The sequence below is a fragment of the Ursus arctos genome, unplaced genomic scaffold (assembly GCF_023065955.2).
Source record: "Ursus arctos isolate Adak ecotype North America unplaced genomic scaffold, UrsArc2.0 scaffold_1, whole genome shotgun sequence".
Lineage (NCBI taxonomy): Eukaryota > Metazoa > Chordata > Mammalia > Carnivora > Ursidae > Ursus > Ursus arctos.
In genome coordinates, this window is record NW_026622763.1 from 108,986,010 (window position 1) to 109,011,145 (window position 25,136).

The following is a 25,136-nucleotide window of genomic DNA, read 5'->3' on the forward strand; positions in this document are numbered from 1 at the left end:
GGCTCCAATGCGCATGCTCAGTCGCTCCCGGCTTGGGCCGTGCAACGCTAGCGGCGGCGGCGGGCCGGGGGCGCGGACGTGAGTGTACGCGCGCGCGGCCGCCGGGGGCCTGGAGCGAGGGGTCCTAGCTGGGGTGGCGGGGCGGCGGGGCGGCGGGGCGGCGGGGCGGCGGGGCGGCGCGCGTCGAGGCCGTCCTTGAGGGCGAGCCCGCGGGGCTGCGTCCCTTCCGTGGGCGGCCCGGGTCCCGGCCCTCGGCCCAGTGGGCTGCCCCGACGGCCGCGTCGCGCGGGGGGAGGCGCGCTCACTTTCCGGGTGCACGGGGCGGGCGCGAACCCAGCGGGCAGCACCGCCCCAGGTTCCGGCTCGGGTGGTCCGAGCTCCGGGTGCGAAGTAGCCGGCGGAGGGGCGCGCCCCTGTGCCCTGTGCCCTCGCCCGGGAGGCTGTGCGGGCCCGCGGGTGCAGGTGCAGGACCGGCCTGCAGCGCGGCGGGCAGCCAGGGAAGCTTCCCTTCTCCACCCTAGTTTCTAATTTCTGCACTTTAAAAACTTGTGACAACATGGACATAAAACATAGAATTTACCATTTCAGCCATTTAAAATTGTATGATTCAGTGGCATCGTCCCTTTTAGTGCCTTAGACCCTGGCTTTGTCCTGAAGCAGGAGGGGTTAAAAGGGAGCTATGTTGTTGCAAATGTTAGAATCTAACTCAGCCAGCTCCCAGCCAGCGAGGCAGCCCAGTGAATTCCCCGGAGGGGAGTCCTGCAGGGAAACCGTGCCTGGGTCAGGCGCAAGGGCAGCCCGCCCAGGGCCTCTGTCCCGCGTGCCCTCCAGCACGCCTCTCCCGCACGCCAAAACCTCAGTCCCTCACGCTGGAAGACACCTCGGTTCCCGGACCAGACCTGGACTTGGGCGGCGCTGGGCTCCCTCTCTGTAGTGTTCCAGAGTTACAGGTCCTCTCACTTGCTTTTTAGGGCAGGAGCGATGGTGCCTCATCTGGTGCCCAGGCAGCTGGTGTGGCTCTGCCGGCGGCAGGTGGCGTGCGCTCGGGGAGCCTCTGTGCAGCACAGGACATGGGCAGGGGTGTCGGGGGCCCCCAGCCTTCTCAGCCCTTGGAGGGCCACAGTCACCAGCCCCCTGGTCTGCAGAAGCAGCTCCTCCACACCCCCTAGTGCCCCCAAGGTGGTGCTGACCCAGGAGCGCTACCCCGTGACGCGGCTGCCGTTCTCCGTGGTGTCTGAGGACGACCTGGCAGCCTTTGAACGCATCGTCCCCGGCAGGGTCATCACAGACCCAGAGGTGTTGGAGGCTTCGAATGTGGACTGGCTGAGAACGGTCCGAGGTGAGTGAGGGTCTGTCCACACCACACCGCGTCAGGAAGATGGGCGTGTGATGGACTTTGGGTGGGGGAGCACGGGGTAGCTGGCACGTACACCTTCTTGTGCGGAAGAGAAGCTGTATTGTGGTTTTAAAGTGTTTTGAGAACTGCATTCGAAGGAGTTTATTGGTGGTGGGTGACGCCTGCAAATTGAAAGATAAAACGGCCTCCTGGCCACTCTGAGGGATGTGCTGCTGTGACAGAGAAACACACACTGTGGGCAGCAGAAGCCGACCGTCTCCCAGGTCTGGGTGCCAGAGGTCTGACGTGAAGGTGCAGGCCGGGCCGTGCTCCCTCCAGAGGCTCAGGGAGGCTCCTTCCTGCCTCGTCCAGCTCCTGGGGGCTCCAGGCGCCCCCGGGCTTGTGACCGCTTCACTCCCGTGTCTGGCTCCGTCTCCATGTGGCCTCTCCCTGGGTGTCTGTGTCTCAGATCTCCCTCTGCTTCTCTTATAAGGACACCTGGCCTCTCCCTCAATCCAGGACCGTCTCATCTCAGGACCCTTACCTTGATCATGTATGTAAAGATCCTTTATCCAAATAAGGTCATGTGCACAGACTCCGAGGGAGAGGATGTAGACATACTTTGGGAGGCCCAGTCCACCCATGGCCGCTCCCTAGGGCAAGATGCAGGGCTGCTGGTTTGGCCGCCCACGCCTCCCTCCTCCCAACATTCCTGTCTGCAGTGGCACAGGCCTGTGCGCCCCCCTGGGGATGCTCAGCCTTCCAGACCCAGCACACCCTTTCCCATAAGAAGGATCTTGTAACACTCTGTGTTCTGTCCTGAAACGTTTTCAGAGATAACGTAAGCTGTGTATTCAGACAATTACAAAAAACCAATACGATTTTCTTGCTAGAATGTCAAAGAGAGGAGAAGACAGCCAGTTTACAACAAAGTTCCGTATTAAACATGTAATGCCAGGGCACGCCGGGCAGCCAGGTCCACAGGCAGCAACGGAGCCAGCGCACGTGGGACTCGAAGGAGCAGTCAAGGGGATGTTGTGGCGTTGGTGGGAGAAACTCCAAGGGAGGGTCCAGACCAGCTTGCAGCCTGGAGGTATAGCCCGTCTCGAGCACGTGGAGTTAGGGTGTGGGCTCAGATAACAGAGACTCACTACTCACAGGGAAGACAGGGGCCGGAGACCTTCGAAGTCCTCGGACTGTTCTTTTTTTTTTTTTTTTTTTGTAAGATTTTATTTATTTGAGAGAGATGGCGAAGAGATAGTGATACAGATAGTGGGAGAGAGCAGGAGTGGGGAGGAGAGGAAGAAGCAGGCTCCCCACTGAGCAGGGAGCTTGACGCGGGGCTCGATCCCAGGCAGACTTTTAACCGATGCAGCCACCCAGGCACCCTCCTCGGACTGTTCTTTATGGCCCAGTGCCCAGACTGGGGGGGTTCCAGCCCCACCCTGCCTGCTAAGTCAGGACCCCACAGTGGGGGGGTGGGGGATGTCTCCCCACTCCTGCGGTGCACCCTGGGCTCAGCCAAGCTGGGCCCCAATCCTGGCTCGGTGCTGCTGCCTGAGCGCCAAACCCCACAAGCTGGGGATGGGGCTCTCACCTCAGGGGTAAGAACCAGTGTGCTGGGTGCTCAGGGCTTGGGGTGTCTTTCCGCTGGGGCTTTCAGAGCAAGTGCATGCTGTAACTGGGACCGACACTGTCTCCTCCCCTCCCTGGACAGCGGTTGGCTGTGTGCTGGCAGCTGGGTCTGTGTCTGTGTGCTCGTGGGGACGACCCCCGCCCCCGGCTGCTGACACCCTGAGCTCAGGAGGGTGGCAGTGGGGTTTATTCCTCTCTGAATCCGCGGGACTGAGTGCGCAACAGCTGCCCAGGGGGTGTCTGTTGAAGTAGTTTGTTCACTTTTTGTCTAAATAACCTGTTTCTGTGGCTTTCTTTTGGGGAGAAAGTGTGTCTAAACTTACAATCATTTAACATTTTAATCTTGGAGTTCTATAGAAAATATAGTAGTAAAAGCTGATTCGGATTTTACAGTTTTCTTAAAAATGGATTTTATTTGGAATGGAAACTGTTAATAGGTATCCTGTCCAAAAATGAGATCACTTGCTCATGGGCGGACCCCATAAACTTCAGTGAGCACCTCTCTGTGTGTCTGCACTGAGTGCAGGGCTGGGGGTCCCAAACGTGAAGATGGACAGGAGGCTCACCCGAGGGCCAGTGGCATGAGCAGGGGGTGGGCTGCATGCCAGGTGGACACGAGCGCCCAGGAGAGTCCCCCAGCACAGGCTGTTTCCTTGGAGCCTGGGGAAGCTGTCTGGAAGGGTGTTCTGGGACCGGAATACCCAATGCAAAGCCTCTGAGCAACACCATGCTTGGCGTGTTTGGGGAGCCCTGAGACCCATGTACAGCTGGAGTGGATGGATGAGGGGGAGGTCAGAGAGTGAGGGGCCAGGTCATCGAGACCTCGAGGGCCGTGTGAGTGCTAGTAACAGAGCTCCTAGGAGGCCAGGAGAGAGGGGCCCGTGGTCTGACTGTGGCTGCCATGTCAGGAAGAAGCTTTCACTCCCCAGTCGTGGAAGCTGGGAGGAGAGCATGAGTCTTCGAGGGGTGGTCAGGTGAAATGGTACTGGGTTCTGTGCGTGCGGAAGGAAGTGTCCAAGATGTGCTGTTGGGCAAATAGGGTGTCAGATGAGCCAGGGTGCAGGGACCCTCGGCCGGAGCAGTTGCAGAACTGGCCTTCCATTTGCTGAGTAAAATGGCAGGAGGAGCCGCTCTGTGGGGAAACCAGAACTCGGGTCCGGACAAGTCCACATGGACGCATGAAGGGGCCTGTTGGGCTGTGGAGCCAGCTAGCCCAGGGCAGGGCCCGGGCAGCACCAGTGTCTGAGGAGGCTGGTGACCGCTATGGCCCGTGGGGGTGAGCAGGTGTGGCCGGGGCTGAGAAGAACCCGGTGCGTGTGTGAAGAAAGGGGTCGCCAGGGGTCACCAGGGGTCGCCAGGTCAGGAGCAGCTGCCGTGCTGGGGACTGTGGCAGGAGGTTGTCCATCCTGTGGAAGGGACGTCCATGGGGGCTTGGGAGGCAGACGTGACCCCGTCTTGCATGTGCTGTCAAGGGGACGGTGGGCAGGAGGTTGGGATGGGGTCAAGAGAAGACGTTTTTTTCCTTTTCAGGGCTGGTTTTGGACGAGCCTGCCGTTGCAGCAGGTGAATCAGGTGGGAGGGAATGATCTGGTAGGTTGGTGAGAAACGGGGATCGCCGTGAAGTCAGCCAGGAGGCAGGCGTGGAGGGACCCGGGCCAGGGAGGGGCCACAGTCTTGCGGGGAAAGGCAGTGGGGTCCGTGCAGAAGCAGGTGGGCGCTGCTGATGTGAGGCTGGGGGAGGCAGTGGGAGCTGTGGGAGGGGGGACGTGTGACTGCTGCCTGTCCCCCAGTAGGCAGGACAGGGAGGGCCCAGGGACTGCTGCCCAGGGGTGGGAGGAAGCAAGCCAGAAGTCGTTCTGAGCAAGACCCTCAGCCCAGGTTCCAGGGATGGGGTGTCGTGCCCCTGGGCCAAGCAGCTGGCCCAGGGCGGAGGACAGGCTGCTGGGAGAGAAGAGGCAGGACACAAGTTTGAGGTGAAAGTCTCACCTGTCGGGGTCAGCAGCGTCCTGCAGAGGTTCAGATGGGGAAGGTTTGGGGCTTGCCGGCCACTGGGTCTCTGCCACAGCCCGTTGTCTGAAAACAGCCACAACCGAGTAAACAGGCCTCAAACTGTTTCCACACAGCTCCTCTTATACACGCAGGCCGGGCTGGGCTTGGCCTGTGCGTGGGGTCTGCTGACCCTGACGTAACTGGGCACTGTGGTCACCGGGAGGAAGACAGGGGGACAGCCGGCTGGGAGTGCTGGGGTGTGCGTGCTGCAACGGGTGACAGGCCATGCCCCAGCAGGGCCCTTCCGTACCCCAAGCCCAGTGGCACCCCGCGTGAGCGAAGCCCTCCGAGGGCTGCTGGGAAGCCAAGAGGGCAGAAGAGGCAGGTGGCAGGTGTGGGCAGCGCGGACTGTGCTGCTGAGACCAGTGAAAGCATCTGTCCCCCACCCCCTCTGCTCAGTCTGCCCTTCTCGAGCGGAAGGACGAGAGCCGAGGGCCAGAGAGGTGGAAGCTTGCAGCCTCAGCTCCTCCCTGACCTGGCCCCTCCAGAGCTCTGGCTCTGTTCCTTCTGCACTGAAGCCTTTCCCGCTTCTGTTTTCCCTTCTGTTCCTTCCAGTCAGTCCCTCAGGTTCCGCGGCTCCGTGCACATGAGAGAGGAGACCGGGGCATGGCTGAGGTTCAGTGAACCTCGGGGGCAGCCTGCCTGAAGATCCCTTCCCTGCTTCCTCCCACACGTTCCAGAAGCAAATGCAGTCATCAGCCAGCAGCACGTCCGCAGCTGCCTCCCTTCGGCCAGTGTCCTAAGGCGGACACTAGAATCCCAGGGCCTCCCGGAGGCTCAGGCGCAGGGGTGTGCTGGGAGAGCTGGTTACCGAAAAACTGTTAGAATTTTGTATCAAGCCGGTCGTGAAACACAGCCATTATTAAAACTTAGGTTCCGCAGCTGCATGATTAAATTATATTTAAAACAAGGATTATGAGTGTTCAGAACTTAGCCCTTCATAAAAAAACCGTAAGCTAAGAACTGCAGTCAGAGCTCAAAGCCGCATGAGAAGTCACCGACATGGGGCGGTGGGGGTGCCCTGTGCCTCCTGCCTTCCCGAAGCCTCTTCCCTGGGAACAGAGTCAGAAGGGCAGAGAGAGCCTGCCTGTGTCGGGGAGGCGGTGGTCGGGAACACCAGCGGGCTGGCGTCCAGGGGCTCCCACCGGCTACCCGCGGGCGTCCCGTAAATCGCCGCAGCTGAGAGCCATCCCCTGGCACTTACAACGAGCCGGGAGCACACGTGGCTTTGATGAAACACATACAGGAGGGGGGTGGAAGCCCCCCCACCCCCACGGTGGAAAGTCAAGTGCCAAACACAGGTGGGGGGATGGATTTGGAACGTTGCCATTTGGCAACCACCCTGAGCCCCTTCGGGCAAAGCCGGTCATCTGTCGCTGTGGTGGGTGCAGGTTCGAGCCGCGGCAGGTCGTGGCCCAAGTGTCTCCCCACAAGAGATGTGCAGTAATGGAGGGAAACAGGGTCACTCCTGGCGAGCAGCCAGGCAGGTGCCCCTGGCCGTGGACGTGGGCCTGGACATGCGTGCCGTGGCCTCTGTGCCGCGGGAGGCGGGGCCCATTTTTGACAGCTGGCCGGTGTCCGTGAGGTTTGCGGGGGTCGACTGAGCGCTGCCCTCTGTGTGTGTAACGGGCTCCTTGGTGTTGCAGGTTGTAGCAAGGTGCTGCTGAGGCCCCGGACCTCCCAGGAGGTGGCTCACATCCTCAGGTGAGGAGCCCGCACCGCGGGGCCCAGGGAGCAGCGGCGGGCGACTGGGGAGGGCCCGCAGCAGGAGGGAGACAGGCCTTTTCTTGCAAACAGCACCCTTTCATTGTTCTACGTCAGTAAAACTCACGTTGATTTTGGAAAAATTGGAAAACAGAAAACGTAAAGAAAACAAACCGGGAAAGCAAACAGTGTCTTCCCTCCAGAGGTAGCCCCCAGTGAGGTTTGCTTGCCCGGCTTCCCCTTCTCTGCCCGGTGTGGTCAGCTGCCGTCACAGTGTGTCTGTGATGTGGGGGCTTCTCTTCCTTCTGCCTTGGGCCGTCTAGGTGCTGCTCACGCTTCCAGGCCCGTTTCTGATGGACACGCGGGAGTGGGGGGGCTGCATTGCTCCTGGTGAACAGCAGGGGGTGCTGCTGGGCCTGGCACTCTGCAGGGAGAGGCGTGGCCTCTCGGGGCGTTTGGCCTTGGGTGCCACCCCGTCTGTGAGCCAGGACGTGCAGCCTCAGGGCTCAGGGCCGGTTGGTGGTAGACCGGGGCCTCCTCAGACTCGCGGCCATGCACGGGGACCAAGGATGCCCCCATGGAGGCCACGGGCAGGAGGAAAGGGGAATCGGGGTTCGGTGGGCTCGCAGCTGGGGTTGGCCTGGAGCATATCCTGCAGGGATGGTGGTGCGGGTGGAGAGAAGGGGCCCCGATGTCCGTCCTGTGCTTGTCCCAGGTACTGTCACGAGAGGAACCTGGCCGTGAACCCGCAGGGGGGAAACACGGGCATGGTGGGGGGCAGCGTGCCCGTCTTTGATGAGATCATCTTGTCCACTGCCCTGATGAACGAGGTCATCAGCTTCCACAGCGTGTCCGGTAAGCCCGCACTGCGGCCAGGCGGCGGGGGGACCCGGGCAGGGGAGGAGAGGCCCCGCTCTGTCTGCCCTGGGGGTGCTCTCCAGTTGGTCACTCAGGTGGCTTGTGCTGCGGGACTGAGTGAAGGGGGTGGGCTGTTGCTGCAGCCCCCCCGACTCTGACATTTTCTGACCAGGATGGCCCTTTCTGCCCTTGTGAATGGGGTGCAAGGATGGGGTACAAGACAGTATCGAGGTGCTTCCCGCTCAGCGGCCCCAGCAACACGGGGCTTTGTCTCTCCAGCAGGGCGTTTGGGGCGGTCATTCTCTGTGCTGGGGGCTCCTGGGCACCGTAGTTCTGTTCCAGCAGTGCCCCGAAGCGAACATGTGTTCAGGTCGTCACACGTGCCCTCCTGGTGGGATCGCCCCCAGGCGAGGAGCCACTGCTTTCTAGCGATGCTCTCTTCCCTTCCCTCCACAAGACTGTGTGTGTTGGGGTCAGACTTTCTTCTTCAGTTTTGCCGCATCAGTTTCTCTTCTGTTTTCATGGTAAATCATGAAGGTCACTTCTGGGGGATGGGTTGGGGGACATGCTCCTTTTCCTTGGTCCGGGTTCTGAGGGGGACACCTGTCCCGGGCGGCTGACCCCCGCAGAGACACCGTGGTGGGTCTCCTGGGTCCTCCCGAGCTGAGAGCCCCCGCGGCTGTGCTTTCGCTCGGCAGGGACCCTGGTGTGCCAGGCGGGCTGTGTCCTGGAGGAGCTCAGCCGGTACGTGGAGGAGAGGGGCTTCGTCATGCCGCTGGACCTGGGGGCGAAGGGCAGCTGCCACATCGGGGGAAACGTGGCAACCAACGCAGGCGGCCTGCGGTTTCTGCGCTACGGCTCCCTTCACGGGACTGTCCTGGGCCTGGAAGTGGTGAGCAGGGGCGCCAGCCCGCCTTCCTCTGTGTCCCCCGTGCCCGTGTCCGAGGGGCCCGGCTCCCCCAGCCTCTTCCCAGGGCCGAGTGTGCTCAGCGTATGAGGTCTCCGCAGGGGCCCCGACTCGGCTTGGCTCTGTGGGGTCTCTGCCCCCTCGGGCACTCCCTCTGGGTTTCAGGGATGGCTGGGGTGGTGCAGGGTGAGGTCGGACACCTTGTGGATGAGGAGTCTACAGGGTGCGGCTGGCGCAGCGTGATTCTCTGCAACGGCCTCTGCCCAGCCTCCCCGCTGCCCTGCTTTGGGCCCTGAGCTCCCTGGGGGTGGGAGCATGAGTCCTTCTTTCGGCCCGATTGGGCGCGTTCAGGCCTGGGGTCACCCCAGGGCCTGCAACTGGGGTGGGAGTCCTGCTGGCTCTGCTTTCTGAGGGCCCCCCGGGCGTGGGGGCAGGAGGAGAGGGGCGTCCGTGAGGGCCCATGTGTAGGGCCTTGTTTCTCTCCTCCTTGGCTAGGTACTGGCCGACGGCACCGTCCTGAACTGCCTGAGCTCCCTGCGGAAGGACAACACAGGCTATGACCTGAAGCAGCTCTTCATCGGGTCGGAGGGCACGCTGGGGGTCATCACGGCTGTGTCCATCCAGTGTCCGCCCAAGCCCAGGGCGGTGAACGTGGCTTTCCTCGGTAGGCAGTCCATCCGGGTGCACCACTTGGCGCCCTGACCCCCCAGATGCCCTGCCCTTGACACGAGGGACGCCGTTCCTGTCTCTCCTGGCTTCTCTGTTTCCGGAGGCATGGTGCCCCCAGAGCGAGGCCTGCAATGGACCTCTCCCGTCTCCCGTCTGGGGGCAGGACACACTGTTCTGTGGCGGAACTGGCGGCTCAGCTCTGCCACCCCGTGTCGTTCGTTGGCTCTGAGGGAAACGGTGTCAGTTCTGGTGTGTTCATTCCTGAATCGGTCACAGCCGTAGGAACACATGCCCGCCCTGTCCCCCTACTGTCCCTGTTGACGCACCGTGCATCCTGTGACATTCTGGCGTGCGGAGCCCCCTTGACCCCACAGGGCTCCCCAGCTGCCCCTTGGGTCCTCTGCTTCCAGCAGACTGTGAACATGGGCTTGCGTCTCTTCCTGTGGCTCCGTCTCCTGCCTTGTCTCCTCTGCTAGTTGAGAAGCCATGGAGACGTCCAGTCTCCTCGCAGTCACCACGGGCGGCTTACCTCCCCAGGCCGTCTGTTCGGTGCGTTCAGCGGTGTTTGTACCTACAGCAGGATGCGGGATCTTATGGTCTCTTTAACCTCCCTGGCTGTAATTATTGTTTTCTCACGAATGTGCTGTTTCCTCCGCTCGGCGTGCCTTTCTGCGTTGGGACCGTGCTCCCTGCAAGCGCGGCCTCGGTCTCACTGCTGGCCCGTCCGGGACGCCTTCACTCCCCTCCCTCGTGAAGACACTGCCGCTAGTTCACAAGTGAGGCTGCTGAAGATCACCTGCGTCCCGCGCTTGCGCGGTGGATCCTTGGGAGGCCCGCTGCCCTCCGTGGCTGCCCTCCGTGGCCGCCCTCCATGGTTCTGGTGCTTTGTTCTTTGGTCACTTTAAAGATTTTCTCTTTGTCTTTGGTCGTCTGTGGTTTGGGTTGTTGCCTATGAGAGCACAGCTTACCGCGGATCTTTTGAGCCTCCGAAACCTGAGGCTGGGTGTCCCGTCAGCTCGAGGCATCTGTGCCGTCTTCCTCTCCCTTTGGGACTGCGATCGGACCCACGACACAACTTTGCAGTCTGTCCTCTTGATCTCTCTCCCACGGTTTCCACCCTCTTACACCCGTGTCACATTCTGGGTAGTTTCCCGTCTGTTTTCCGTTTACCGGTGTTCCCGTAAACTGTGGGCCCCACGCGGCCGAGCCCCCCACGACCAGCCCCGCCTTGCAGCCGTGGGACCGCCACGTGTTCCTCGGGTGTGCACAGTAGGCGTCTGCCTCTGGCCTTGCGCTCTGTGAACACACTCCCCTGACACCCACAGGGCCTGTCAGTGCGTCCGTTCTCACCGAGAAAGACCCCATGCGTCCCACCCCCTCCCCAGCGCAGGGTCGGTGTCCTGGGCCCTTCCCATCTGCCCCCAGCCGCTGGACGGCCAGCTCCCCGGGCCTTGGGTACCTCAGACCCTCTCCTTGTTGCCTAAGTTGAATGAATTACCCAGGGCTGCTGGAAACCCGAGTGCTCACTGTGCTGAGAGAAATGCAGCGAAGCCGTTTCCAGCGCAACCCCGTTTCTGGCCGTGTGTGTGCGCCACAGCCCCTCTGGTTCCCGCCACCTTCCTGAGTGCTGTGGGTTCTCAGACGGGCATTTCCTTCTTAATGTCACCACCCGTGATGTGCGCGGTGCTGGGCAGTGCGTGTTCCCTGTGGCGGAGCTCTGCTGCTCCGCGGGCCGCCCCGCTTGCCAGCACCCCCACCCGCTGGGGCCGGTTGGCACAGCTGCTTTACGGGTACCCGGGTGGGTCTGGCTGGGGCTCCGGTGCCTGTGCCTGAGGTCCTGTTGCCTTTGCAGGTTGTCCGGGCTTTGCTGAGGTTTTGCAGACCTTCACCACCTGCAAGGGGCTGCTGGGGGAGATCCTGTCCGCGTACGAGTTCATGGATGCCGAGTGCATGTGGCTGGTCACGCGCCACCTGCGCCTCGCCAGCCCAGTGCAAGGTACTGACCCCCAGCGGGCGGCCGGCAGCCTCCTCTGCCTTCATGCCCTGGGTCGTAGGGGTGCTCACAGGCCGTCAGTCCTGGCCACGAAGTGGGAAGCGGCAGGGAGTTGTGGAATCTCCGCTGCTCCAGCGTCGCCGTAACGGCCAAGCGTGTGATTCTCTTACGCTCGTTGTAAATGTGCCCCCAGAGCTGGTTCCGTCGATGCCGCCAGTTGGGCCAGAGCTCCAGGGTCTTTGAGAAACCACAACGCACTGGTCAGAAATGCTCCTCTTCAGCTAAGAGGAGCCACCAGCCCGCGGAGGCCCGCAGCACATTCTCTCCGACGTAGCGGGTAGAACTCAGATTCAGCGTTTCAGAAAGCGATTTGGCATCACGCACCCAGAGGAGAGAAGCATTCCGCTGTGGATCTTGGTATTTTCACTTCTGAGATCCTCCTGGAATGGTGGTGGTTTCGCGGGGCGGCTCGGCCGGTTTCTGGTGCGGGCCGACCGCGCCCTTCTTGCCGTATGCTCACGTGGCCTTCATGTGTCGGGGGCGGTCCCTGGTGCTCTCCCTCTTCTTGAGGGCACCAGTCCTGTGGGATCAGGGCCCCACCCTTATGACCTATGTGACCTTAATTACCTCCCTATGGGTCCCTGCTCTAAATACAGTCACATTGGGGTGGGTTAGGGCTTCACTGTGGGAATTTGGGGGGAACACAACTTAGTCCCTAGCAGTCATAAATGTAGGAAGATCTTTATGTTCTAAATTTTTGAGGTGGTGCTGCTTTTAGTACGATAAAACAGGAAATAGTCTAAACGTCCAGTAGTAAAGAAGACGTGATACAACCACTGGAAAGATGGGGGGCACATGGGTGGATGGAGGGTCCCCGAGTGGACAGAGCATCCCTGGGTGGACAGAGGGTCCCTCGGTGGACAGTGTCCCTGGGTAAACAGAGCATCCCTGGGTGGGCGGAGGTTCCCTGGGTGGATGGAGGTCCCTGGGTGGACAGAGGGTCCCTGGGCAGACAGAGGTCCCTGGGTGGACAGAGGGTCCCTGGGCAGACAGAGGGTCCCTGGGTGGATGGAGTATCTCTGGGTGGACAGAGCATCCCTGGGCGGACGGAGGGTCCTTGGGTGGACAGTGTCCCTGGGTAAACAGAGCATCCCTGGGCAGACGGAGGGTCCCTGGGTGGATGGAGTGTCTCTGGGTGGACAGAGCATCCCTGGGCGGACGGAGGGTCCTTGGGTGGACAGTGTCCCTGGGTAAACAGAGCATCCCTGGGCAGACAGAGGGTCCCTGGGTGGATGGAGTGTCCCTGGGTAAACAGAGCATCCCTGGGCAGACAGAGGGTCCCTGGGTGGATGGAGTGTCCCTGGGTAAACAGAGCATCCCTGGGCAGACGGAGGGTCCCTGGGCGGGCAGAGGGTCCCTGGGCGGATGGAGGGTCCCTGGGTGGATGGAGTGTCTCTGGGTAAACAGAGCCTCCCTGGGCGGACGGAGGGCCCCTGGGTGAACAGTGTCCCTGGGCGGATAGAGGGTCCTCAGGCGGATCACTCTGTGGCCCTTGGGCATGTGTGTGGGAAGACGGCTCCTAATACCATGTTTAGGGGAAAGGACAGGCCACCCCGCTGTCCTGGGCAGGTTTCAGTGTGCAGATCTCCTTGACTATGGAAGACGGGGAAGAGCGCTGTTGAAACACACTCGCTTACTGGGCAGGCTGGGAAATTCGTTTTTTTCATTTTTACTTGTTTTTATTTTCCAAATCCCCTTTTATAAGCGTGTTTTGCTTTTGTAATTGGAAAAGGAGCCAATAGAAATTGAAACACCTGCAGTGTTTTCCAGGACATATGATAAATTAAAGAGCAGAATTTACATTTCAGCCTGGAAAAATGCCAATATCTGGGAAACGCTTGTTGTCTTTCTAGTAGGACAGGCTTGTAGTGTTTTTCTGGAAGTCACGTTTTATGTAGTGCTACAGGAAGAGCTGTGCGTTTGGTGAGTTTTCATGTATTGATTTCAGTAAGTTGAAAATGAATTCACAGTAGCCTTGAAAAAGAGACAAGCTTAAAATTTTTCTGTAGTTCCTAATGCATTTTTAAAAAGCTTTAGAAGAGAGCGAGCTTGGGTAAAATCATGCCTTTTTGCACGTAGCGCTAAGCATTGTGGGCATCAGAGGCCATCACGGGCACGGTCGTCTCTTTTTCGGCCCGTGGCCTCCCCACCACCACGGTTTGTGAGGGGGCCTCCTTGCCCACACCCCCGTTCAGGTGCCCGTGGCTGCCTAAGGCTGTTGGTGTGTTTCTGCAGAGTGTGGTTTCTCTTCCAGGGAAAGACCTATTTTTACTTATTTTATTTCATTATTTTTCAAGATTATTTTTTTAGTAATCTCTACAGCCAGTGTGGGGGTTGAAGTCACAGCCCTGAGGTCAGGTCGCACACTCCTCCAGCTGAGCCAGCCTGCACCCCAGGAAGGACCTATTTTTATTTTTAGATTTGTCTTTATTTATTTGAGAGAGAGAGAGCGAGCGCATGGGAGAGCAGGGGCAGGAGTCAAAGGAGAGGAATAAGCAGACTCTCCACTGAGCACGGGCCCGACCCAGGACTCGATCCCACAGCCCTGAGACATGACCTGAGCTGAAATCAGGAGTCGGGCGTTCAACCGACTGGGCCAGCCAGGCGCCCCAGGAAAGACCTATTTTTAAGCCACTGGAGATAAAGCCCAGAGTCTTTCTGCTCTGTGGGCTGCCTGGGTTCTGTTGGCCACACAAGGGCCATCAGAGACACTCAGCCAGGCTAACCCAGACCCGTCCTAGCTCTGTCCGACTGCCTCTGTTCGTCCTGCTTTCTGTGCCTTCCAGAAAGTCCCTTCTATGTCCTAATCGAGACCTCAGGCTCCAGAGCGGGGCACGATGCCGAGAAGCTGAGTGACTTCCTGGACCAGGTGCTGAGCTCCGGCCTGGTGACGGATGGGACCGTGGCCACGGACCAGATGAAACTCAAGGTGCGTGTGTGCTGCTGGGGCCTCCTTGCTTCCCTCGCGCTCAGCTGGTCCAGGATGTCTGCACGCTGCCACCTGTCCAGCTCGGAGCGCGTGGTGTCTGGACGTGAGCAGGTGTCCTGCCTCTTGGGAAACGTGCTTCTAGGTCCTTGTCGTTATCAGTGGTGTTTTATATGTTATTTTATCTTATTTTATTCTTTTCTTTTTAATTTATTTTTTAAAAAAGATTTATTTATTTGAGAGACTGTATGAGCGTGAGTTGGAGGGAGGGGTAGAGGGAGAGAGAGAATGTCAAACAGACTCCCCACTGAGTGTGAGCCTGACCCGGGGCTCGATCTCACAACCCTGAGATCATGACCTGAGCCGAAATCAAGAGCTGGACACTTAGCTGACTGGGCCACCCAGTGGGAGCCACCGTCACCATCACGGGGGGGCCCGGGTGTTGGGAGCCATCGTCACCATCGCGGGGGGGCCCGGGGGTGGGAGCTGCCGTCCCCTATTTGTGTTCCGTGGTCCCTGGGGCTGTGGTGTGCAGCGTGGCCGGCAGGGGCAGGGTCAAGGGTGGACGTGGGGCTGTATGTGAATCTGGGCGCCCCTGGGGCTGAGTGGGGAGCCGGGTCCCAGGCTGGCTTTTACGGTGGACTTGTTGGGTTTCTTGGTCTACCTCATTATTAAACCTTCTTCAGGGTTCTTTCGCGTGTTTGGTAAATATCAAGTGTAAGGAGTTCCAATTGTTGAAGTGTGTCCGACCCCACCTCCAGATGAAGGGCCTCACGCCACAGTCTCGTCCTGTTGGGGACTGAGGACCTGACTGTCCCCTGCCCCGCCCCCCGCTCCACTGTCCCCACTGGGTGACCTCACCGCTGGAGGGAGGACCGGGCAGGGGTGTCCCGTGCATCTCCTGCAGTGTCGCGCGGTCTGTGCCAGCCGGAGGGACGTGGGTAAGTCCTTCACTTCCGGGACGGGCTTGGTGCTGTTCTCTGCTGCCAGGACCCATAACCGTGTCTCCACGTCTGTCTCTGTTTCTTCCTAAATACGCTGCGTGTCAGCAGTGAGAGTGAGAGCAACCCTTGGCCTCGGGGCTGTGAGGACAGAGGCCCCCTGCTGCGTGCCGGCCCGTGCCTGGGCAGCAGCCCCGTCCCCGGCAGAAGGAAAGCTGGCGCTCACACTTGTGCTGAGAGCGGGCAGGCCGCTCTCCAGGCTCGTTGGCCACAGTGAGTCCTGTGAGTCGGCTGCCTGCGGTGGGGCGGCGTGGGGCTACCACGTGCGCCCACGCGGGTCCCTGCCCGGTCTGGACCGCTGCTTCCACAGCGGCGTTCTCAAACGACCCCGGAGCACCAGAGCAGCTGGGCTGGCTTCCCTCCCAGACGGGCATTGCCCTGGTGGGCAGGATGTGGCATGGGGCGGGGGGACATCCCCGAGGGGGCCTTTGAGCAAAGTTGGAGGGAAGCAGGAACAGGTCTCAAGGATATCTTTGCAGGAGCACAGGGGCCCCAAGACGCTTGTGCCTGTCCTGTTCCAGAACATTCTGGAGATGTGGGATGAGCAGAGAGCGTGGGTGGCAGGCAAGGGGAGAGCAGGTCTTGGCCGTGGTGGGATGTGGCGGATAGGAATGGATGGCGAGGAGCCCGTGGGCGGCAGGACGGCCCTGCAGTGCTCCAGCTCGGGGTCCAGCTCGGGGTCGGCCAGCTGTGCGGGGTCCTTGCTGGCCTGGGTGTGTGAGGAAGGTGGTGGGCGGGAGCTGCTGAAGGTTGGGTGCAGAGAGTCGGGGAGTGGGCACAGAGTGACCTCGCAGTGACCCCAAAAGTGGATGAGAGACCTGGGGAGACCAGACACTGGCTGCTGTCCGTGGCGGTTAGGGGCTGTTGCTGTTCTTTTGGGGGCGGTCCTGGCACTGTGGTCATGTGGAAAAGCAGGACGAACCAGTCCTTTCCGCGTGGACATTTTGCCATAACGGTTCCTGAATTAGGGGACTTGTGGAGGGCGGGACAGGGGCCAGCCCCACAGCAGAGTGGTGGCACATGGGGCACCATTTCCTCTGCTCCGTGACCAGGACTGCGAGTGTCCACTGTGACCAGTCAGGCAGCCAAGCCAGTAAGCCACGGACGGCTCTGTCTGGAAGGGCAGTGATGTGGTGCTCCCCCCACTCCCCAGGCCCCCTCAGTCCCACCCCCACCTCACATTCCTGCACCAGCTGCCAGCTCCCCGGTCCCCCCGCAGCCTGCGTGTGTCTCGGGCAGTCCAGGGCCCAGTGGCCCGTCCCCTTTGTCTGCAGTATTTTCCCTGCCTGAGCCCTGACCAGCCTTTCCCAACTGCGCCACCCGGAGTGTCCTCCGTCCTCCTGGAGAGAGGCCCTCGGTGTGTCCTGGGGCGAGCCATGGCCGCATTCTGGGGCCTCGTCCAGTACGGACTCTCTGATCAGAGACCCATGCTTGTCACGACACAACATTGCTATCACCTGGAAAGTTCCCCGGTGACCTTCCCGCTCACCCCAGGCCACCAGCGTTCTAACTGCCGTCAGCACAGACAGCCTTCGCGGTGCCCCCTTTGACTTGGTCTGTTTTCTGTCTGTCCTAGGCGCTGTGGGCCCTGAGGGAGAGGATCTCAGAGGCGCTGAGCCGGGACGGCTATGTGTACAAATACGACCTCTCCCTTCCCACCGAGAGGCTCTATGACCTTGTGCCCGACCTGCGCGCCCGCCTTGGCTCGCGGGCCAAGCACGTGGTGGGCTATGGCCACTTGGGTGAGCTGTTGTGGGGTCGGGCGGTGATGGGGGATCCTGGTTGTTGGGAGAACCCTCATCGTCTTCATGGTTCTTTGGGTATTTTGGAAACAGTCTGTGTTTGGCCGGCTGCCCCGGTGCACCTTGCTCAGCCTGGCCTGTGGTAACCCTGACAGGCTCCCTCCCGCTCCCCCTCGCCAGGTGCAAGCATTTGAAAACTAGTTTCACATCATTCTTTTTTTGCAGAAAAATCAAGCTTTATGTTTTAAGTGATTAATTCTTTGGAAGAGAACGTTTCTCCCTCTCAATTCTTGGCAGCCCTTGGAATGGGCGTCTGAAAGCCGCGTGTACAGGGGGGTGCAGGGCCCCATGCCCGTAGCCTCCTCCAGCCTGTCTGTATGAGGGGGTTCAGGTGCTCCCTCCTGCAGATGGGGGAAGATCTGGAGAAATGGGGTGAGGGGCTTGGCACAGGCGTACCCTGTCCTGGCATCTGTGAACACTTGTCGTCACGACAGTTTTCACGGGTGGTTTTCCCGTGAGTGGCGCGTCTGGGATGCTTGGTGTGTGACAGTGACCCCCAGGGTGGGGGGGACGTGGGAGGTTGTCCGGCATCGAGGACGGTGAGGACAGTCCGTGGCTCGGGGCACCCACCGTCTGCACCCCAAATAGTGCTATCCACGCGGATTAGACTCTCCCCTGTGAAGGACGACGTTTGAAATTTGGAGAAGGGGGTAGGAGAGTGTGTGACTGAGATGGGGAGATTTCTTCAGGACGACACGGGAGGCAGAACCCTGGGAGGAGGGTGCTAACTTGGACTACGTTAAAGTAAAAACTGTCAGACAATCTGAACGGGAACGTTGGCGGGCAGAGATGCGGGGCTCACGAACCCAGCGTTGGGGAGGAAGCCTGGTGTGGCCTCTGGGAGGCGGGCACCTGAGCGGGGGTGGAGGACGGGCATCTTCACCGAGGGCCGCGGGTGTGGAGCTGGAGACCGTGGGCCGGTCCTCCTCCTCGGGGAGCACTGAGCGCAGCATCCCCCTGGCCAGGGGGGAGCTAGGGCCCCTACTCTGCCTGCCGAGAGCTTCTTTGGCGTCTGGCGGGGCGACCCGGGCCAGTTTCCCTGGGGTCAGCGGGGCCGTTCCCGCCAGGCCGCCTTCTGCAGGGGGGGGCTGTGGTCCTGGGGTTGCGCAGGTCGGCCACGTCCTCTGCGTCTTGTTTGGTCTGCGTGCCTGTGTTCTGTGCAGGGTTTTCCCGGCCTTGTCCTGGGCTGTACTGTCCTGTAAGTCCCTTCCTTCCCTGTGTCCGTGCTGGACGCCAGCATCACCCCACAGCTGCGTGGCGGCGGTCTCTCCCTTGGGCACCGAGGGGTCTGACTGGTTAGCCTTGCTGCCTCCTTGGCCGTCTGGAGGCAGCTGTGGTGAAGATTTGGGCCGACGGGTTTGTGTGTTGGGCAGCAGGGGGCTGACTACAGGCCAGTTTCTTCCGTAGCTGCGGGCGGTCCGAGCTGCCTGGGTTGGTTTCCGTCATTGTCTTTTCTGGGAGTTTGTCCACTTCGTGTAAAATCTCACGCGCGTTGGCACGGAGTTGTCCCTCGTGCTCTCGTTCCTGCGTCGCGTCGGCATTTGTGGGGCGGCCCCTTTCGGTCCTGACTGGGTCTGTTCCTCTTGTCTTTCCTCGTTGAGTCTGTTGTGTGCTCGTGGATCCTACAGTCCCTCCCAGGAACGGGCGCTCGGCTCGGCTGTTCTTTGCTTTCCGTCTCGTTTTGTGTTATCACCGCTGTCCTCACTGTTCGTGTCTTCTCCACGGTCAGCTGCGTCCTGCAGCGCCTCTAACCTCGGGAGTCCTCAGGGCTTCCAGCCTCTCTGCTCTGTCGCGGGGGTTAGATTCCCCCCAGTACCAGTCTCACCGACCCCACCGTGGCTCTTGTTAAATAGTGTCCCTGTGTGCCACCTCGTCAGAGCCCGCGTGAGCTGCGAGGGGCCCCGTGAAGCCAGCACAGCCATCTGGTCAGTCTGGCTCAGGGGCCCAGGTGTCCTCGCGTCTGTGCACTCAGCCGGAGGGTGCGCGGGGGAGCCGGCGTCTGGCGCTTTGCGCCGCCTGCTGGGCTTCTGGGCTCCTGGCCCCCAGGCTGCCGGCTGTCCTTGCCGTCCGCTGCCCTTTGGTTTCTGTGCTGTCTGCCACCCTGACCTTAGCCCTGGGCTCTGGGGAGTGGACGGGGCGGAGGGCAAGGCCAGCCTGCCTCGGCTGCCGAGAGCCCCTGCTGTGTGCGCTGCCGCCGGCGTCCCTGCTGCGACCCCACACGTTCTGACTCCCACTCTCGTCTCTCTGACCCATCAGTTAGGCAGAAACGTGACTTTCTAAACTTACAGGAGTTTCTAGCTGTTTTTAAAACTGCTGGTTTGTCTTTTGCATTGTCACCGGAGAGCCGAGTCTTGGTCCCACCTGCGTGTTCCACTCGGTCGGTTTTCCTAGCGGTTCACGAGTCCTTGCGGAGAATGTGCTCTGTGTGGTCCGGGGCGCCAGCGTGTGCACAGACCCCCGGCCCGCACTCGCCGTCTGAGCGGTGCGTCCCGCGGGCCCCGGCTACGGAGCGGCAGTCAGAAGCGGCTCGGTCGGCCTTGAGGACGGCAGGTCGCACCCGTCCTTTCGTTTTGGACTCTCTCATCGTGACAGACTCTTCTGACCGCCGGACTTGCTCTGGCCTTGGATCTGGTCACACCGGCTTCCTTGCGTTTAGTGTTTTCCTGAGATGTGGCTTTCCTATCATTACTTTCAACCGTTTTTCGTCCTCACGGCTTGAACGTGTCTTTCGTAGCCGGCATGCAGGTGGGGTTTCTTTGTCATGCAGTTTGTCATCCGTTGTCCCTATTTTTTATTTATTTAAAAAAATATTTTATTTAGTTATTTGAGAGAGAGAGCACGTGCACGAGCCAGGGGAGGGGCAGAGGGAGAAGCAGGCTCCCTGCTGAGCAGGGAGCTTGACGCGGGACTGGATGCGGGACAGGACGTGGGACCCGATCCGGGAACCCGGGGGCATGACCTGAGCGGAAGGCGGAGGCTCACCGGCTGAGCCACCCGGGCGCCCCTCCTAGAGCGTATTGTAGTTCTCTCTCCCGCCCCGCGTAGCGGAGCCGGTGTTCCCGTTCTGCGTGGCCGGTGCTGGCCGAGGCTCAGCCACGCCTGCTGTCCGTCTCTGTTCTGGTGTTGCGGCCTCTGCCCGAGTCTCAGCCTCGTTGCCTGTGGAGGGACAGGAGGTGACGGAGCGTCGCGGTGGAGACGTCTCTGCCCTTCTGTCCCCAAGTGTCTCTGCCCATCCCCCGCCCCAATCTTCCTGGAGCCACAGCCCAGCGGCTCCCTGTCCGCCGTCCCTGCTGCCGGGCTCTGACTCCGCGCTGCGTTCAGATCACCTGTTTCGTTTCTCTTCCTCGTCATTCATCTCTTGCTGCGAGTAACGCGCGTCAAAACCTGTTTGTTGACTTTGACCTTTCGGTGATGGGTAGTTTCCGTTTCTAGGATGTTGGTTGAGATGCTTAAGAAGCCCGCTTAATCAGTGTCTTATCTTCTTCATCTGTTGTTTCTGTAAACTATGAAACATCTGTGTTCTGTTTCTGGAAATTACAGCATCTGAAGCCTTTTGGGTCAGGTTTGCTGGCTGCTGGTCGTGGTGGCCGCTTCTCTGGTGTGGTGGAGTTTTTGGTGTGGGCTCATATATCTCAGGGGTCCGTCTGTGGGGGTGACTTGAGGCCTGGTCGGAGGTGGTTTGCTTGTGCGGGGGTGTGAGTGGGGGCAGGGACCGGGGTCCCCGGCTGGAACCTCTCCCATCCTCACGTTCTCCGCTGGGGTCTGTGGGACCACCGAGGCAGCAGGGATTCTGGCTGTGCCAGGCTGGCCGACGGTGTGCAGGTCCCTCCGTGGGGGTTTGGAGCCTCTGCCGTCAGGGTAGCAGTGGGACCACCCTGGTGGAAGAGGGGTCCCTCTTGTGTTCCCTACATCTGACAGACCTGGAGGAAGGTGGTGCAGGAGAAGCTCGAGGTCACCAGGTCAGAGGCCCCAGGCCTGCCCCCTGTGTTGCCCTGGGGTTGGCTCTGTTTGTTCCAGCCTCTAGGAGCCCCTCCTGCTGGCTAAGGAGGCTCCCTGCCCCTCAGGGCATGTGAAGCTGTCTTCAGAGGCTGCCCTTGGCACTGCTGGGAGGTGTGGGTCTGGTGAGAGCCATGGGTGTGGTCTGAGCCCAGGGCTCTCACTGGCCAGGTGGGTGGTCGGTCACTGTGAGCTGGGAGCCCTCAGAGGGGGCCATGCAGGTGGAGGGGAGGAGGACTTGGAGTGGTCACCAACAGGCCTCTTCTGTCACTGCGGGCCAGTGACCAGTGGTACGAGGCACAGAACCAGCCGTGAGGGCAGGGCAGGACTGGGGGCTGTCAGGGAGGGGGTCTCAGCTTGCCCAGCCTGACCCAAGGATCCCTGTCCCTGCAGGGGATGGTAACCTGCACCTCAATGTGACATCAGAGGCTTTCAGCCCGTCGCTACTGGATGCCCTGGAACCCTATGTGTATGAGTGGACAGCCAGGCAGCGGGGCAGTGTCAGCGCCGAGCACGGCCTGGGCTTCAAGAAGAGGGGCGTCCTCGGCTACAGCAAGCCGCCCGAGGCCCTGAGGCTCATGCAACAGCTCAAGGCCCTCCTGGACCCCAAGGGCATCCTGAACCCCTACAAGACGCTGCCTGCCCAGGCCTGACAGGGAGACACAGGAGGGGCCTTGGTCCAACCCTGGTTTTGCCTGTGGCGGTGGGCCTGCAGGGTTGGCGTGAGCTTGGTGGGACTCCGTCCGGTGGAACAGCACCAGGTGAGGTGGTCCAGCCACCAGTGGGAGGGGCCAGAGCCAGCCCCTGGGCGGGATTCTTCCTGGCTGCTCTGCCAGTCCTGTTGGGCCGGCAGAGCGGAGAGCTGCCGATGCCGCCCGGTCTGCCCTCTCAGCCTGTGCGCAGGCACCGTCCACCGCTCTGCAGGCTGGGAGAGGGCCTCCTGCTGCACGTCCTGGGTGGTCCGGGTGGGCAAGCAGTTCTGTCCACTCCGGGGACCAGGCCACATTCCGCTCTGCTTGTGGGCTGCAGCTGTGGGAGGGGGCATGGGTGGTCCCGTCACGGGGTCCCCCGTGCAGTGCGCGTCCCCGGCAGAGGTGACGAGCTCCGTGGGACAGACTCCGTGGGAGTCTGTCTCGGAGCTCTGACCAGCAGCCTTGGTCACCGGCGGCTTTGTGGATGACCGGGGCCACATTTCAGCCAGAGCGACAGGGATGGTCTCCACCCTGGAAGGCATCGTTCCCCCATTTTCTAGAAGACCCATCCGTTGGGAAGACAGTTGTCAGAGGTTGGTCGTTAATGGTTCAGCCTAGTGGTGTGTTGTGATGCGTCCACGGAGATGTGTCTGCACTTCTGCTTCTGCATCCAGCATCCACGAGCCCAGGGTGAGAAGCCCCGATGTACACTAGTGCGTGTTGACCGCGGGACAGGCTCGGAGCACGTGCTGCACCCTAACCCGCTCCCGAGGCTGTGGAGAGGGTCTGCACGCTGGACATGTTTTCTCTTTCTGGCTTTCATGAACTTCCAGTAAAATGGGAATTAATCACGACACTGTCCTTGCTTCTGTTACTAGAAAAATCTTGTGAAGCCTGTGGTGAGGGGCGTGCGTGTGCCTTGTTCCCCCATATTGAGGGCCAACACACTGACCCCAGGCCTGACCCCTTCCCCTGTCCTCACCCCCTGCCGAGTGACTGAAAACCCCATGGGCTTGGCCTCCCGTGGGTTTCTTAGAGCTGTGGGAGGTGGTTCGTGTTGGTGTCGTGCGGTGGGGGCGTTGGGGGTGCAAGGTGACTGTCAGCGAGAGTCGGATGACTCAGCGAGGTTACTGTGCAGAATGAAAACAATGCATGAAGTATTGGAAGGCTTAAGATTTTAGGTGTTTTCTGCTAGAGTAGGGGTGTTGCTTTAAGAAGGTGGCCCAGTGACTGGCTCATAGGGAGCAGGTGGCAGGAGGAACCTCCATTTCCCTGGAGGATGAACTGGTCCCCCAAATGTCAGAATGTGAAGTGGCCCACTCCTGGGGCTCGCCCTGCAGAACCTACCTGCACACACACACGCGTGTGCGCACACAGTGTACGCAATTGTACATAGACGTAGCGCACATGCACAACACACATGTACACGCAGCACACGCAACCCATGCATACACGTACCGCACACGTATGGTACACACATGTGCACACTCAGCACACACAATTCTTGCGTAGATGTAGCGCATGTGTACGGTACACACGCATGCACATGCAGTACATGCGGTCCGTGCATACATGTAGCACACACATATGGTAAACACACACATGTGCACATGCAGTACACACGGTCCGTGCATAGGTGTAGCACACACATATGGTAAACACACACATGTGCACATGCAGTACACACGGTCCGTGCATAGGTGTAGCACACACGTATGGTACACACATGTGCACACGCAGTACATGCGGTCCATGCATACATGTACCACACACATATGGTAAACACACACATGTGCACATGCAGTACACACGGTCCGTGCATAGGTGTAGCACACACATATGGTACACACATGTATGCACGCAGGACATGCAGTCCATGCATGGATGTAGCACACACGTATGGTACACACATGTGCACACGCAGTACACGCGGTCCGTGCATAGATTTAGTGCACACAAGGTGCACACGTGTACACACACAGTACACACAATTCTTACATAGATATAGTGCACACACGTGCACACTCAGTACACGCAGTCCGTGCATCGATGTCACATACACGTCTGGTACGCACATACACACGGGCACACACAGAGTGGCCAGTCTCTTCTCTGTTCCCAGCTGCCCCCTCCTGTTCTCCGCCAGGATTTAAAAAGGTTCCCTTCCCCACCGGTGGCCTTGTGTGGGTTCTGGAGCCTGACTAGGCCTGGTGCCCTGGGCCACTCCAGCTGTGGGGTTGCCCCTCCTGCCTTGCTGGCCCTAAGAGCCAGCTCTGTCCCTGTGACCATGGTCACTGTTCCACTGCCCCTGGCTGGGTGCCCATGGGCAGCCCAAGGCATCCACAGCACAAGACAGACCCCGTGGGTGCTCGACAGCACAACAGAGCTTCCTGAGGTCTGGGCAACTCTCTGCTCTGTCTGTCCTCATCCTTCCAGGGTCAGCAGGTGGCCCCTGGTGCTCAGCCTCTGACCCTCTGAGATGGGTTAGAAGTTGGCGTTTTTCTCCCGGTTTCTGGGTTGGAGGCGGCTGCCCTGCCTGGTAGCCTGGGAAGAGGAGGTGACAGTGACTGGGCTGCAGGAGAGACACGTGCCAGGCACTTCCTGCCGGTGTAACCCCAAAGATGGTGGGCATGACCAATGTGGGGCCTCTTGCCCCACCAGCTACCAGGCCTTTGCTCCTGGGGCTCCAGCAGCAGGGACAGACGTGCTGTCTGCTGTCCTACAGTCTGTCTCTTGGGCCCCTCTGCACATTTTCTCTGTGCCGTCTCAAGGGCCACGTGTCTTAGAGTCAGCAGAACACAGCACAGTCTGGCAAAGCGGAACGTGGGACGGGGGCTTGCTGGTCACACTCGTATTTATGACAATAAACGTGTGCTCCACCAGGCAGGGGTCTGGAATTTTCACACACCCAGGAAACCCGTGAAAGGAGCTAGCAGGAGAGTCTCATGAAGCCCCGTTGAGTCCAGGTGGATGATGTGTGTCCAGGTCTGTGGGTCGACACAGACTCAAAGGGACAAGGACCTGTTCTGTCTAGACAGTGCCCCAGACCCACAGAGTGCCGGCCCCGTGCCTTCATGCCTGCGGAGAACAGGCTCTCCGGCGGCCGTGGGCCATCGTGAGTCCCGGTGGGGTGTCCGTCCAAGAGCAGTGAATTCCAGGCCATCCTGCACCTCACGGCCACGTGGCCACACCAAACATTATGTGAAAAGAGACAGGAAGCCAGGCTGTCAGGAATGTCAACAACGCACAGCCTGTCTCCAGACCCGATCCCAGCTCCTCCTGGGACCAGCTCTGCGCCAGGTGGGGCTTCTGTGGCGGATAATCTCCGAAAGCTCCTGGAGGAGTTGACGGAGGCTATTGTGGCTGGATTAGGAAAAGCTTATGAGCTTCGCTTTAAAACCTCCAAGCTGTCGCAGCGCAAGATGAGGTTATACAATAGAGGGGCCCGTGCCCCCACCACTCCTGGCCGGTGCCCGCCAGGCCCCCGGTTGGAGGGGCCCAGGGCATG

General features: G+C 60.3%; 1 protein-coding gene across 2 annotated transcripts; it reads left to right on the forward strand.

Moving 5' to 3' along the window:
* Positions 1–22,482, forward strand: D2HGDH (D-2-hydroxyglutarate dehydrogenase). Of its 2 annotated transcripts, none has more exons than XM_026490789.4 (10): positions 1–78; positions 972–1,339; positions 6,667–6,724; positions 7,440–7,579; positions 8,281–8,474; positions 8,985–9,153; positions 11,011–11,154; positions 13,998–14,140; positions 16,715–16,880; positions 21,330–22,482. In XM_026490789.4, the coding sequence occupies exons 1-10, from the start codon at positions 8–10 to the stop codon at positions 21,587–21,589; spliced, it is 1,713 nt and encodes a 570-aa protein (XP_026346574.2). In that variant the 5' UTR covers positions 1–7; the 3' UTR covers positions 21,590–22,482. The 2 variants fall into 2 exon arrangements, with proteins under 2 accessions (XP_026346574.2, XP_026346569.1); XM_026490784.4 differs by having other exon boundaries at positions 27–84.
* The last annotated feature ends 2,654 nt before the right edge of the window (positions 22,483–25,136 follow it).

What these genes read in the sequence shown, in the direction of transcription:
- D2HGDH (XM_026490789.4), top strand. Translation starts at nt 8, where the DNA reads ATGCGCATGCTCAGTCGCTCCCGGCTTGGGCCGTGCAACGCTAGCGGC. An exon ending in CTGTCCTGGGCCTGGAAGTG is followed by an intron (nt 8,475 to 8,984) that starts GTGAGCAGGGGC and finishes CTCCTTGGCTAG; the next exon opens with GTACTGGCCGACGGCACCGT. An exon ending in GGTGAACGTGGCTTTCCTCG is followed by an intron (nt 9,154 to 11,010) that starts GTAGGCAGTCCA and finishes TTGCCTTTGCAG; the next exon opens with GTTGTCCGGGCTTTGCTGAG.